Source organism: Embiotoca jacksoni, unplaced genomic scaffold (genome assembly GCF_022577435.1).
Source record: "Embiotoca jacksoni isolate LCO1_2020_lvr unplaced genomic scaffold, fEmbJac1.0.p SCAF_30, whole genome shotgun sequence".
In the NCBI taxonomy this organism is placed as follows: Eukaryota; Metazoa; Chordata; class Actinopteri; family Embiotocidae; genus Embiotoca; species Embiotoca jacksoni.
Genome location: NW_027185382.1, coordinates 3503948 through 3518005, shown reverse-complemented (window position 1 = coordinate 3518005; position 14058 = coordinate 3503948). Strand labels below are relative to the sequence as shown.

The window sequence follows — 14058 nt, the reverse complement described above, 5'->3', positions numbered from 1 at the left end:
AAAACAGATGACATATTGGTAGCAGAGCTGCAACTAACGACTAAATTCATAAGCCATTTTCTCAAATAATGTCATTCTTGGGTCTTCAAAATATCAGAAATATCAATTTCCCATCAAAAGTGACTACAATGAATTATTAAACTTGCATTTTTTTTTCAACCAACAGGAGAAAATTCCAAGATATTAAAGTTAATACAGTGTGAGACAGTAGTGAAAAGCAGCTATTCTCAAATTTCTGCTTCAACAATGAATCAATTCTTTTAAGTGTTTTCAGGTTTCTGGATGCACCAACGAAATGCATAAATTAATTTATTTAACCCAAAAAAATTCATTTTATTACAAGACATTTTTTGATTGAAGCAAGAGTAAAGAAAGATAGAAAATTCCTACCTGTTTCTGTGTTTGTCAGCTGTAATGAAGCCACTCATCAAGTCCCAGGTGATTCCACTTGAGTTAATTACATGCATTAGTTTGTTTGTGGAGATTTAACATCAAAAAAAGAAATCAGGATTTGGTCTTCAGACTGAATACTTGAAACTGAAGAAGTTTCAATATGCCACAGGTCCACAGTCCACCCACACTGATGTTTCCACTCAGGTTGCCTGATGAGTGTGTGAGTGTGTGTGTGTGAAATCACTAATTAGTGCTGAAATTGAACACCACCTGTTCATCAGCCAATGAATAACACCTGAGATGGTGAATGTGACTCTTGAAACTCGGTGTTTAACTCTCCCATTTGTGATCCAAGGGCTCCACCTTGCGGACAGAAAAGGAACTGCTTTACAAAAATATGTAAATAATAGAAAATGTTTCATTGGTGACTTCTGTTTTATTTCCAGTGTAAAAACATGGCGGGTGTCATTTACCCTTATGAATACATTAATTAGAGTCATTTCAACATTACAACAACTGAAGAATAAATTTTTAAAAACAGGACATGAATAACTCCAGCAGGCTCAACAGCTTCTTTACCTCCTTTGAGAAATACTTATCTTCTTTTTGGCATCACTGATATCAATAAAATTCTGAATTTAACATCAACAACATTTTAAGATCCCTGGTTTGGCAGTATCATGCTGACATCTATTGCTAAATCTATTTTCACTGCAAATAATGTCTTTTAACAGCACGTGAAACACTAATAGTAATATAATAAAGTTTTCTAAGCAGTGAAATGAATTCAATGAGTGTTTATTGCTTCCTATATGTACAGTCAAAACTTTGCAGGTTTGTGGCACAGGTCTATTTAAGGATATTCAGTACTGAATTGCAGTTTTAGCTCTAAATGTAGTTGCATAGTTTCTTCTGCAGTGCTTAACTTTCCCTACTACACTTTAAACTGGGCCTTGTATGTGCTTTAAGAGGCAAAAAAATAATCTCAGCACTCAAACTTCTACCCACTTACTTCATACTTACTGTGGCAGAAATCCTTAAATACTTAAAGGTATTAAACCCCCTCAAGTTCCGCAAATATTTGACCTTAAAGCGGAGTGTTTAAACTCACTCATCACAGATAATCTGAACAATCTGCAAAGCCACATCAGAAATGATTTTGTTTCTAAAAAGGATCAGATGTAAGCAGGTCTAGAAGAATTTTATAGGCTCCTGATGGTGTAAAAATGTTAAGAAATGGCACCAAAAAGTCAGTTTTGACCAAACAAATATGAAGACTGGCTTAGAAAGCTGATCCTGATCAAGAATCCAGCCGAGGACAGCACATGCAGTGTTGTACAGTAGCTGCTGAACCAACACCAGTTCCTCTTTTTGGAGACATCTGCACCAGTATCACGTGAGCTCAGCAGCAGCTGTGCTCCGTGTGACTCTTCCTCTGTAACTTCACTGTGTTGGTGTGGATTAGGTGATCGTCTCTGTCGTCCGACGCCAGGATACGACGCACTGCCTCCTCAAAGGTTGACGCCACGTTCGTGGCATCCTTGGCGCTCGTCTCGAAGTACGGGTGTCCGCCGTTTTCGCGGCACCACTGCCGAGCATCGTCCCCCGAAACTTGACGCTCGGGGACATCCAGTTTGTTGCCCAGCACCACGAAGGGAAAGCTGTCAGGGTCCTTCACGTCAGCATAGTAACTGAACTCCTTCTTCCAGTTTGCCAGGTTACGGAAGCTCTGCCCGTCGTCCAAGCTGAAGGTGAGCAGGCAGCAGTCGGAGCCGCGGTAGAAAGGCGTGCGGAGGCTGCGGAAACGCTCCTGACCCGCCGTGTCCCAGATCTGCAGGGTGACGTGGCGCCCGTCCACCTCCAGCTCTTTGTTGAGGAACTCCACGCCGATAGTGTGGAAGAGGTGCGAGTCGAACTTGTTGGTGACGTAGCGGTTCATGAGCGACGACTTGCCCACGCCACCGTCACCCACCAGGATCACCTTGAGAAGGGCGGACTTGGACATCATGGCTGCAGCGAGCCGGATATTCTGAGGTTACTGGTCTGGACCAAGACTCTGCACACGAGGTCTGGAGACACCAACGAGGGAGGAAGCAGTTTGACCTGGGGAGATCAAAAATACTAAACTTTAGATTAATCAAAAATGAAAATAGAAATCAGCTGCAGCCTGATTCTCAAATTAAAAAGTCTTCTTAAGATTTACTTCGGTTATTTATCATCTGAAATGATTAAAACCGAAACAGCTTCAATGAAGAATTTACAAACATTTAGATTCTGTAACCTGACTGGATCAAGTCTTTGAGGCAAATATGTTCAACTTGTTACAATATACTCTCTTCTGTTTGCATGCAAATATTTTGAGAGCAGAAATCTGCATGCATGCATGAGCAATCTGGAAACTGCTGCTGGATCAAAGCAGAAGTAACATTTGCTTTGCTCACATGCAGTTTTATTTTCAAGACAGAACCGGTCTGAGAAATGTTGGGTGTGTCTGTAGTCTTGGACTCAGAGATAACGAGAGATAAGAACAAACTGCTTCTCAGTGAACTTTTACTTTGTCACTATCGGCCTGTGAGACAGTACTGATTACATGTTTTTTCAGACTGTCAGTAGACCAGCTAATCCTATTAAACAGCCACGGCCCGCTTTATTACACAACGCAACTCATAAACTTCCTCCGCTAAGTGTAATATGATGTGCATGAAATGATCCGTGCAGTGGATCACATGGAGCCTGATCACAGGACCAGTGGGTCGTCCACAACAGTGGAAACACACTCACCGTTACATCTGCACACACATCACTTCGTCAGAGATCTGTAAGAAAAGAGAAAGAGGGGCTCAGATCACAAAGTGGCCGAAGGAGTTCACCCACTCGAACAAGTGACTTGCGAGGATTTAAGTGTGCTTTTAATCCTCTACCACGCACTGACCGACTTCACATATCAGTTCAGGATAAAAAAAAAAAAAAACAATCATCCCACCTACGACCTCAATCTCTTGAGACGAACGTGGGAGATCTGACAGCTTTGAACAGGATCACCTCATCCATCACAGTGACAGTAAAGCTGCAGCGTCTCATTAATCAGCTGCCAAATATAGCTGTAATTTTGGTTAAAAAAGGATATTAATCCGCAGCTAAAACCAAAATGACTTCAGTGTTATATGTTATATATTACAAAAAGGAAAATCTTACACGTCTGCAGCCATTCAGGACAAAAGTGATCATATCCACTGCTACTTAGGAAAACTTAAACTCTTCTGAGGAGTTCAACGAGTTTAAATTGATATGTCTGTGATGTCACATGAGCTGGAGGCAAAAAGCAGCAAGAGTTGGACTAAATGATGTCTTTGTCCTGGGACCTTGAAACACAAAGCTCCTCCTGTCATTTGTTCTGGAGGGACATTACCATTTATGAAAGCAGCAGAGTAAGAAGCAGGAATGAATGGACACACACACACACACACACACACACACACACACACACACACACACACACACACACACAGTCACACACACAGTCACACATTCAGGAGTCATGTGCCTCAGTCAGAAGGAGGATCCTATATAAAGAGAAGGCTGCATGCTCTTAGGCTTATTTCCAATAAAAAAATTTACATTTCCTCCTATTTTACTTTAAAAATAAACCTGTTTTTAAAATTCGGGGCAGGAGACATAAATCAGCAAGGTAATAATTTGCCTGTTAGAGTCATACAAGGATTAATAACACTGGTAACAAGCCACATGTGATGCCTGTTAAGCATTTTAAAGCTGACACTGTAAACCTGCACGTAAAGACACAGAACATGTATTACATCATATATTTGAGAGTTGCTTTTGGTGTAGTTTCATCATTTTTGCGTTTCCAGATAGCCAACCCTGAATAGATCTATTTTCGGACAGGCAGCCAAACCGGGGCGCGGTTCCCATTCATAGCGGATATTTTCCTTGTATCATCACTTTTGTGTTTTGCACGACTTTTGCACAAGATGTGGAGATCTATTATGACATGCAGACACAACACCGTGGAAGATACAAGACTTCGAGTTAAAACAGGGAGGTTTTACGTTGGCATAAATTACCCGATCAAACGAGGTGTTATTCACCACAAAACAAGCACACCCTTTCTGTCAGGTTTAGTGTATTAAATTCTGCTCACTTGTATGAACTTGCCGTCAATATTGTTCGGAGAATATGGAAAGAAGCAAAGCAGCCGGAGGTTTGTCCGATAATGGAAGCTTCACTATCAACAGTTTCTGTCCGATAATGCGAGTGGTTGAACACTAACGACTTTACGCACCGACTAAAACGACGAAAATTGAGAATTTTCCCCGCTGAAATGAAAGTCTTTACCTGTCAGAAACGGCCCCTGTCGGCGTGGTGTTCACTGCAAGGTTACAGCGGTTAAATCTCTTCAGCTCTTTCCCGGCAGGGTGCAGCTGTCAGGCGGTGACATAGAGCTCCGGTGTCCCCGCTGATGACGCTCATATGACCCGGGACTGTCACGCCTCCTCTCATCAGGCGCTTTCCTGGATGCACTCAGTACATCCATGTAGTGTTATTTTTTTTTTTTTACAATTTTTATATGTGTACGGTCAAGTAGACTTTTCAGAAGCATGTTGAACGTGTAAAGTGTTAACAGAGATGAGGAAGGATTAAAACATGAACGCTGTGACCCTCCTTAAGGTTGCCAAATAAATGTGTGGGACTCTAAGATGACTGAAAATATAGAAGACAATTTCTTACATTTTTTTTTTGTAAAAAAACCCACCCTATTTTCAACAGGTAATGCCTTTATTAAGCCCTTAACTTGTGATGATGTAAACTCTGTGTTGTTTTCAGCCAAACAGCCCAAAATATTAGGAACCGCTCAGATAAAGCAACAAATACCCTGTAATAAATAGATGCATCTCTGCAGGTTTGCAAGCATATTAAAGTGTGTTGAATTCATCTATCGTGGTGTTTTAATTTCCTACCTGTGTCCACAGTATGTCTACATGTATCTGTGTGTGAGGGTAAGAAAAGTTAAAGGGCTGCAGAGCATCGATTTTACAGACCACCGTGACAGTAGGGGTGAAATATTTGTTGCGACACAACACCCAAGAGATAAGATGCATGGGAAAGGAGACATAAGACAGAAGTATGCCACAGGGTTGAGATACCAAACAGTCTCACTTTCACTGACAAGATACCGCAGCTTCATCTCTGAGACATTAGGATGACTGGGTGTTGCTTGATCTCTGGACACACCAACAGGACGGCCGCGTCGGACCAGGAGTTGTAATTAATAACGACGCAGACGAACAGAGTAAAAGAGTGAAATTTCTTTACAACTCTTTGGCCCGTAAATGCCCCCCCCCCCCCCCCCCCCCATGTGATGTCACTGTGATGTGTCAGTGACTCACTGTGCCACGTCGGCTGAGCTCCATGGGATATCCGGCCCCGAAGCTGCGCCTGAGGGCAGATTACTGGCTCACATGCTCACACTTTTCTCAGGTCACATGTCTCATCCAGTGGATTCAGTTTGCCACTAATGAATGGGATATTGTCGTAGGACGTAGGCATGTCTGCTCTTTTTTTTTTTTTAAAGGAATTCACCTGACATTCATACCCAGATTTACTGACAATAAGTGAAAGAGAATACACTGTTTTCATAAAGATCAAAACTTGTGCATTTGTGAGGTCAAAGTTAAAGAAGCTTTCTACTTTTCTTGATCAGGCATTGTCAAACAACAGGAAATGATTCAGTAGGAAGATGATGATGAAGGCTGCTTCTTGAAAGCAACTGTAATAGGCAGTGACACGGCTTTATCAGCCTAAAGTGGAAAAGCAGATGCAGAGTTTGGATTTTAGTTCTGGGTTTACTGATGAATGCATTTTAAAAAGTCAGTTTTGTAATTAAAAGTAAACACTAAATCCTTAAAAATATTTCTTTAACCACAAGTGTGCACAAAAAAAAAAATACACATAAAAACAGGACAACAGGTGAAAGTTAGGGGCATTTTCAAGCATTTTTGTCAATTTATAGACCAAACTTTGAATCAGTTAATAAAGAAAAGAAGACAGATTAATCAACAATGAAAGTCCAACATAACAGTAGGATTTGGAGGCAGAACCTGTGTTTACTGGCCTTAGAGGCAGACCCAGCTGCTGTGGTACCACTGCTGCCCACACGCGCTGCAGGTCACAAAGGTCATGGCGTCCTCATCAGGACCACCCCGCCTCACCCATGCAGGCAGGAAGAGGGCCCCCCTGGACACCTGCGTCACTCTGCAGTCTGAGCCCCCGCATCTTTTGCAGCGAATCTTCTGCGTCTGCGTCCCCTCTATGCTTTGAGGGAGCTGCCTCTCGCTCACACCTTGAGATGAGTACTCCTCCCTCAGCTGCCGGAGCTCCGCGCTGGCCATCTCCTCGACAGACATCCGGGCGAAGGCCTCGGGAGACAGGGAGCCGCTCAGCAGGCCCTGACGTAGGTGGCAGTTTTTGGGGTTCCTCAGGTTGGCCACCTTTCTCCGTACACAGGCTTTGTATTTGAGCTGGTTGGGTGTGTGGAGCTCGTGGATGTGATGCTCGATTTCTCCGGCCAGCTCTGCAGCCTTGTCTTCATCAGGAGGTTCAGGGTGGAGGGAGGTGAGGAGGAGCTGGACACATTTGGTCCTGACAACTGACAAATCACAGGGTGCGGGAGTGCTGTTGAGGGCTGTAGGTTTTGCCTGTAAGGATGGTGCTTCTTGTTCTGCAGTACTCTCTTTCCTGCATGTCTGTGCTGAGTGGAAATCCTCCTGCTTGGGAACTTTACCATCTCCAACCTCTTCTGGTAAAGAAACCCTGCAGGAGAGTTTCGGATCCTCACCCTCCTCTGTGTATTTTCCTCCTCGGGTTTCTCTGCTGTACTGTCTCTTCCACTTGGACAACAAGCTCCTCACTACCGTCTTCACACTGCTGTCTGAGCAGGTTTTTAGGAGTCTGTAAAGGACCTTGACAACATCTGTTGTTTCCAGCTGCTCGGCTGTGATGTCAGACTTATCAAGGTCACCGAGGAGGGTCATGATGTTCCCATCGTTTCTGTCTGCATTGAGTTTCTCTATCTGTAGAGCAGTGTGGATGATTTCCTTTGCATGCATGTCAGCTGCACAGATTAAACCATAAACATCATCATTATAAACAATAAAGAGAGTCATCTTTAAGAATAAGCAGATAAACATGCATAACTTTCTGTATGGGCCTCTGCCAGTGACTAAAAAAGCAAGTACTGTTTTTCTGATGTGCTATTTGTCTGCATGAGTCATTTAACACATTCAAATATATCTTTGCATGTGTTTATATTGGTTTACCTGATTTCCTTCATGGTTTACAGCTTCTTCCTGTTAACAGCAATCCAACAAACGTCTTCACGGGAGCAGCCATGTTGAATGTGTCTCCAAAGCAGACAGTTACCTGTATTCACCTGTAGATGGCGCTGCAGCCTCACAGAATCAGACTCATGAGGGTCTTAGGGTTGGTTTGACATCAGTTTCTTAAAGTGGTAATGAATGTACACTCTGTAAGATATTTTAATGTAGATATTGTTTTTTTACAGACTGGAGGGGAATGCAAATTCTAAAATGAGAGCCTGAGTCGTCCCAGGGTACTTTGTGGTGTGTTAAATGTGTAACACGTGTCACAACAGAGCCGTGCAGCTGTGATTTGTCTGAACTGTGCTTTAGGATTAGTGCTTTCTGTAAGGATTAAGGTGTGTGCATTTGGCTTTTCAGGTTATTCCCACAGCAGCTATTCAGAGACGTGGCTGGATTTCTGTTTATTTTCACGCCTCTTTTCTGTTCTCTTACAATAACAACAGAGTTAGATTAACCTGAGTCAAAGCATATTAGGAGTTGAGGGTGTAGTACAGCGATTAAAGTCGTCACTGATGGATAATTTCAAGTATATTCATGCATTAATCTCTATGTCCAGACTTATTTCTTATGGCTGTGATATTGATGGAGGATTTGCATCACCTTTGGAGAAACTTGCAGTCCTCACATACAAATAGCCAACCGGCCCGACAGACACGTATTCAGAAGTAGAAGGTATGTCAAAACAAGATGAGGCAAGTCCTTCAGCTGGCTGTGGCGCAATTATCAGTTATGAAAGAAGATGAATGAGTGTTTAGGATAATTTGTGGCTGTGGAGCTAAAGACAGGAAGTGTTTCTGAGGATAAAAACCAGGACAGTGGACGGACTGTTGTGGTAGTTGGTATTATTCTCCTCAGAGCCAGTGAGACATTTTGATGTGATTAAACAACTGAGAGTGATGTGAGTGGTAAAGTAAGCCTTGTGGGGCTGAAAGGATTCTCATGTATTCAGTGGATATTGTTTGAAAAATCTGCTTTCAAGATTCACGAGATTCATGCAGCCGGGGCCGATGGCGGTGGAGGCCCCGAGGGAAAGATTGATACGGTGTCTCTTTGCATGATAGCTTCTGGCTCTCAAAGTCTTCAAACAGCAGCTTTTAAAGCCTCAAATGGAAGTTAAAGCTTTCAGGAGGCTTTTAGCAGCGTTAATGTTTAACTTTAGATCTAGAGTGCCAACCTGAGGAGCTTTCTGTGTCAGGAAATCGTCAAGTTTCTCTAGGTGTGTGTTGTTTGCTCTTTTGGTTGGATTTTGTGCGGCCTTTCAGGCACAAGAGGGTCCCCCGTCTCAAACTGTGTGCCGCCCCTGTGTTGAGATGGGTGGGGTCCGGCTGGGCCTTCAGTGCACACATGCAGAAGACAAAAAAGGAAAAGAAGACCCCTCTTTCAGCTGTCCAACCCTCTGAAATGTTTTCCTGCAGCCACACATGACTGGAATTCCCAAAAACACTCACAAGGCTCCTCGCATCTTATCTAGTCATTTCACTGCGGCCTGTTTGCACTTGTGTGCTTCTAATCTGTGGGAATGGAATTTTACCAGCACGCTGCTGCTGTGACGGCAGGTGGCCGACAGGTGGCGCGCTCTGCACTGTGCTGCTTCAAACAGAGATGTATGAGGAAGTGGAGTCCTGCTGTATCACATCCTGCTTTGTTGTCTCCGCCTCTTGTGCAGACCACGCCACACTTGATGGGTGTATGCATGAGCACACACACACACACACACACACACACACACACACACACACACACACACACACACATTAACCCACCCTGAGCTTGAGAAATCATGAAGGAGGGAGGCCTTCTTGTTAAAGTGATCAGTTTCTTCATGAACAGACATTCATGACAACATAGTAAATCTCTGCAATCCCCCCTCCAACCTGAAAATACTCCAAGTGTGTGTAAGTGTGTGTGTGTGTGTGTGTGTGTGTGTGTGTGTGTGTGTGTGTAACAGAACAACAGAGTGAAAAGGTATTCTGTAACACGGTGAGGTAAGTGCTTTGTCTCTCTCTGATTGTCAGTGTAGGGACTGTGCACACATTGTTAGAGGGGGAGGGAGGAAGAGACAACAGGGAGAGTGATGCATATTTTCTTTTTGCTGACAGGAGTCTGATTTTTTTGGGGAAAGAAGAAGGTTCTTTTTAAATGCCAACACAAATAAATGTATATTTCAGCTTTTCCAGGAATTTAAAAGGGAAGTGCCGTAAAGCGCAATACCGCTGAGGGCCACTAGGGGCTGGCTCCCAAAAAGCCTCTGGCTCCAATAAATGCCCTCCTTCTGATCAGTGCTCTGGTGGTCCGGCTGAAAATAATTCCATCATAGATTAAATATTAGGTCTCAAAGAGAGCTATGTTTGGAGCGTGTCTTGTTTGAGTGACATGCCTCGGGTGCAGTCAGGTTTCTAGTATTGGTGTGTGTGTGGGCGTGTGTGTGGGGGGGGGGGGGGGGGGGGGAGGGGGAGGGGGGGTGCATAGTGGTATTGCTTTTTTTTAATGATCTAACTCCTAACAAGAAAGTAGATAATTATATTTTACATCTATTGTAAAATTAGGCTAAATTATTTTTTTGTTTACAATGGCAAAAAAATATTGTACCAGTGGAAATATATTGTTATATAAATTATAATACATTTGTTACTTGTATATAACTTTGATTATTTCACTTTTATTCATGCAGATGTTTCTAATAACTCTTTGAACACATCGTAGGTTGACGACCAGTGAAGCTGCTGTAAAAACACGCGTGACCAACGCTGTGGCAAAATCAACCTCTATTTCCTATCATGTGTGTGTGTGTGTGTGTGTGACTGTGTGTGTGTGTGTGTGTGTGTGTGTGTGTGTGTGTGTCGATCAGGGGGTTTGCCTGGCTGTTCCCTGCCCATCGTGCCCCTCCCTCCCCCACCCTCTCCACCCACCGTGACCTTGAGGTTGACGATGACTGAAATGGAAGTTTTTTTTCTCTCTCTCTCTCTCTGCTTCTGCCATGGGGTTCGTTGTGTTTTGACTGACACTGCGAGGTTTCCGTGCCTCTATTTTAGGGGTCATAAATGAAACAGTGTCAGTCTTTCGCTTTTATTAACAGTCCTGCACTGTCTCGAGCAGGAAACGCAAAACCACAAAAAGCAGCGACTGTTTTGTCTGTGTGTGTCAATGATAATATTTACCCTGTGTGATAAAACGTTTGTAAAAAGCCAAGAACAATAAGGAAGTGCAGCAGATAACCACGTGTTTGTGCTTTGCTCTACAGTGGAGGAATGAGTCAAAAGCAGCATCACAAGATACACCAACTCTTCTCTCGTTTGTGGGGAAACAATGCAGATTATGTTGCGTTGTAAGAATTTCATAACACCTCTGGTGATGTGATGCAATGTTTCACTTGGTGGCGGCTCAAAAGAAAGTTTCAAACTCTGAAACCATGAGAGTTGTTTGTTTTCAAATGTTAACCCTTTGCGTCAAAGTCAGTGACCGAAATCACAAAGAGAAAATATGAGTATGGATTTTAAAACTCACACATGACTCCGCGCTGAGAGACGTGACATACCAAATCCTCTGCGGTTACAACCATATGTTCCCTCCAACAATCATCCACATTGATTCATAACATTTGTTTTCCCATCACCCCCCCTTGTCTCCCACACACACTCACACCAACTGGACACATGTTCGACCTTACGGGAAATCCAACACCAGTGAGCTCTGAGTTATAAGTAACCACATCCTCCTATGTTGTTCGCAGTTGTGCAGCATCTACCGGACTTTTCGTAACATGATCACGGCAGAAGGCTCCAAGTTCAAACTGTGCACAAGTGTGTGTTCAGCTGTGTGTGATAGCAAATGCATTTGACTCTAAAAGAAGCACCACATACGAGTCTACATGTTTCCAAGTGTTCATGATGAAGAAATTCAGTGACCGGGACTCTTTTATAACATCTAACTCTGAGTAAGCAAAAGCAAAGCTTTCTGTCCAAGAAACCAGTTTTCTGATGAGTCAAGTGACCAAATGTAGAAACACAAATGTGACAACCTGAAAGGAAGCCAATGCGACTTTTGATTAACTTTGTGTCACAACTGGGATCAGAAGCCGATAAATAACTTATTTTAACTGAAAAACACCAAACAAACTGCAGTGTAATCAGTGGGGAGGGTGTGTGGATGTAGAAGTGCTGTTTAAGACTAGATGTATAAAATTACATCGGATCTGGGTCGGAAAAGCCAAGCCAAGCCAGCTATTTTGCAAACAAAGGAAGAAAAAAAATTAATCCGTAGGCACTTCTAACTGTGACCTAAACATAATAATTTCCAGCTTAATGTTCAACCGTCTCAAATATCTTTAATCGTCAGGTGTTGTGGACCAATCAGAGCATTTCTGCCCATAAAACTGTTGGGTCTTTCACATGCAGCTCATATGATGCAACTGTAATTACACATACCTTCCCTCTTTCAGCCGGAACCACACTGCTGTGTGCACACACTGTTAAATATCTACCTGTGTGATGAGATTTAAAACTGTGTAATAAAGTATATAAACGATAACACGTGAAAGAGCTTTTGTCCAGGAGGGCGGCGCCTCGAAATGACCACTATGACAGACAGCTTTTGTCCTAATATGACACATTAAACCTGTTTCTTGTATCCCTCAGACATGAAGCAGGATATCAAGTTTTCTTTCGGGACATGCTTTGGTATAAATTTCTCTAAAAACGGAATTCCCAAGATATTTCTGCTGCTGTTTAATGTGAGACAAAAATCCCCCTGCAGGAAATAACGACTCATCTGATCTGCACTCTTAGGTTTCGGTGCCATGATTAAGAAAAAGGAAGAGGATACACTTCTGCACTGTTCAACGATCAAAAGACGTATTTTGTTGAAATCGGAAAGGACAGAAGCAGCATGTACTGTCCTTTTTACATTTTTAGCCTGCAACCCCCCCCCCCCCCCCCCCCCCCCCACCACCACCACCACCACCACCACCACCCCGCCCCCTCTTTCTGGTAATTTCCGTTGGGTGATTGAGCCTGAATTCCAGATATCCCACAGTTAAGATTCATGGGCCTGCGGTGTGTGTGTGTGTGTGTGTGTGTGTGTGTGTGTGTGTGTGTGTGTGTGTGTGTGTGTGTGTGTGTGTGTGTGTGTGTGCACGGACATTTGTTAACCCCTTCACTCCCCACTAGCTTTCCCTTTTCCTCCTCTTCTGCTTTTCCGTCTTCCCTTTCTCCTTCATTTCCTGCTCCTCACCTTCCCCCTCCTCCTTTTCTCCTCCTCCTCCTCCTCATTTCTTCTCCTCTCAACCCCACCTCCCCCCCTCTCCTACAGATTTACCAAACACATTCCTCCCCCTCCCCTCCTACATCCTCCATTTCTCCTCGCAGCGCCTGTCCTCCACTTTCAGCCGTCTGATGGAGGCTCGATTAGGAGCTCGGAGAATCGGACCTGCAGGGCGACACACTGGATGATAAGAGTGGTGATAGAGTGAGAAAGAAAGTGCGGGACGATGTGGGTTTTCAGACTGAACGTACACACACATTTCGACTGAATTCTCGTGTTCACACATACGATCCCACAAATTCCTGATTGGTCATGTGGCAAAGACATCAACTGCCAACAGCAGGAGTTACCTCCTCTCTCTTTCTGTCTTTGAGTAATCAATAAAGAAATGCACACACACAAACACACACTGTTCTGTGTGAACTGTGAAATGAGGAAAAGCTGTGAGCTGTTTAGGTGTGAAAAAAGGATGCAATCACACCTACAGCTCTAAAAAAAAACAAAAAAAACCACTGAATTCACTTCCATTTTGTTTACAACACAGAAGCAAAGCAAGCTTTCAAGCAACAGTATGTGTAACTTTCTAAAGCTACATGGTTTCCATTTCCAAATAAAAAGCTAAATTCATAACCCCGGCTCATTTTATTACATCTGTTCCAGTGTCTGTCCTTCAGCTCAGAGGGATATCTGCATACTTTTGAAATCTGCCCTCAAATTTGAGGTTTAGTGGTTTGAATTGTAGCAAAGACTCCATGAAGAACTGTCTCAACAGTGAAGACTTGCAATGCAAAGGTCAGGCAAACCTCTCCCAATATGCCCGGTATGAACACACACCCTAAATTCAGACCCCAAAGCTCTGAAATTCACGCATTTGACGAGTGTCTGTCTAGAAGCTGCTGTCTCCTACAGTCCTCTTAGTTCTGCAAGCAGTTGACCTCCGACCTTCTGCAGATGGAGATGGTGGTCACTGAACGTCGTCTGTGGCTAAAACTTCATACAGATGATGAAA

At 43.4% G+C, this 14058-nt stretch overlaps 2 protein-coding genes across 3 annotated transcripts; both read right to left on the bottom strand.

The window, feature by feature from the left end:
* Positions 1 to 815: 815 nt before the first annotated feature.
* LOC138206887 (ras-related protein Rab-9A-like) lies at positions 816 to 4878 on the bottom strand. Of its 2 annotated transcripts, none has more exons than XM_069163725.1 (3): positions 4747 to 4878; positions 3175 to 3209; positions 816 to 2496 (listed from the first exon to the last, which is right to left on the bottom strand). In XM_069163725.1, the coding sequence occupies exon 3, from the start codon at positions 2399 to 2401 to the stop codon at positions 1796 to 1798; it is 606 nt and encodes a 201-aa protein (XP_069019826.1). In that variant the 5' UTR covers positions 2402 to 2496; positions 3175 to 3209; positions 4747 to 4878; the 3' UTR covers positions 816 to 1795. The 2 variants fall into 2 exon arrangements, with proteins under 2 accessions (XP_069019826.1, XP_069019827.1); XM_069163726.1 differs by lacking the exon at positions 4747 to 4878 and adding an exon at positions 3589 to 3850.
* Positions 4879 to 6311: 1433 nt separating this feature from the next.
* On the bottom strand, positions 6312 to 7990 carry LOC138207002 (transcription elongation factor A N-terminal and central domain-containing protein). Its single transcript, XM_069163973.1, has 2 exons — positions 7728 to 7990; positions 6312 to 7522 (listed from the first exon to the last, which is right to left on the bottom strand). Exon 2 carries the CDS (start codon positions 7515 to 7517, stop codon positions 6525 to 6527), a length of 993 nt encoding a protein of 330 aa, XP_069020074.1. The 5' UTR covers positions 7518 to 7522; positions 7728 to 7990; the 3' UTR covers positions 6312 to 6524.
* Between the last annotated feature and the right edge of the window lie 6068 nt (positions 7991 to 14058).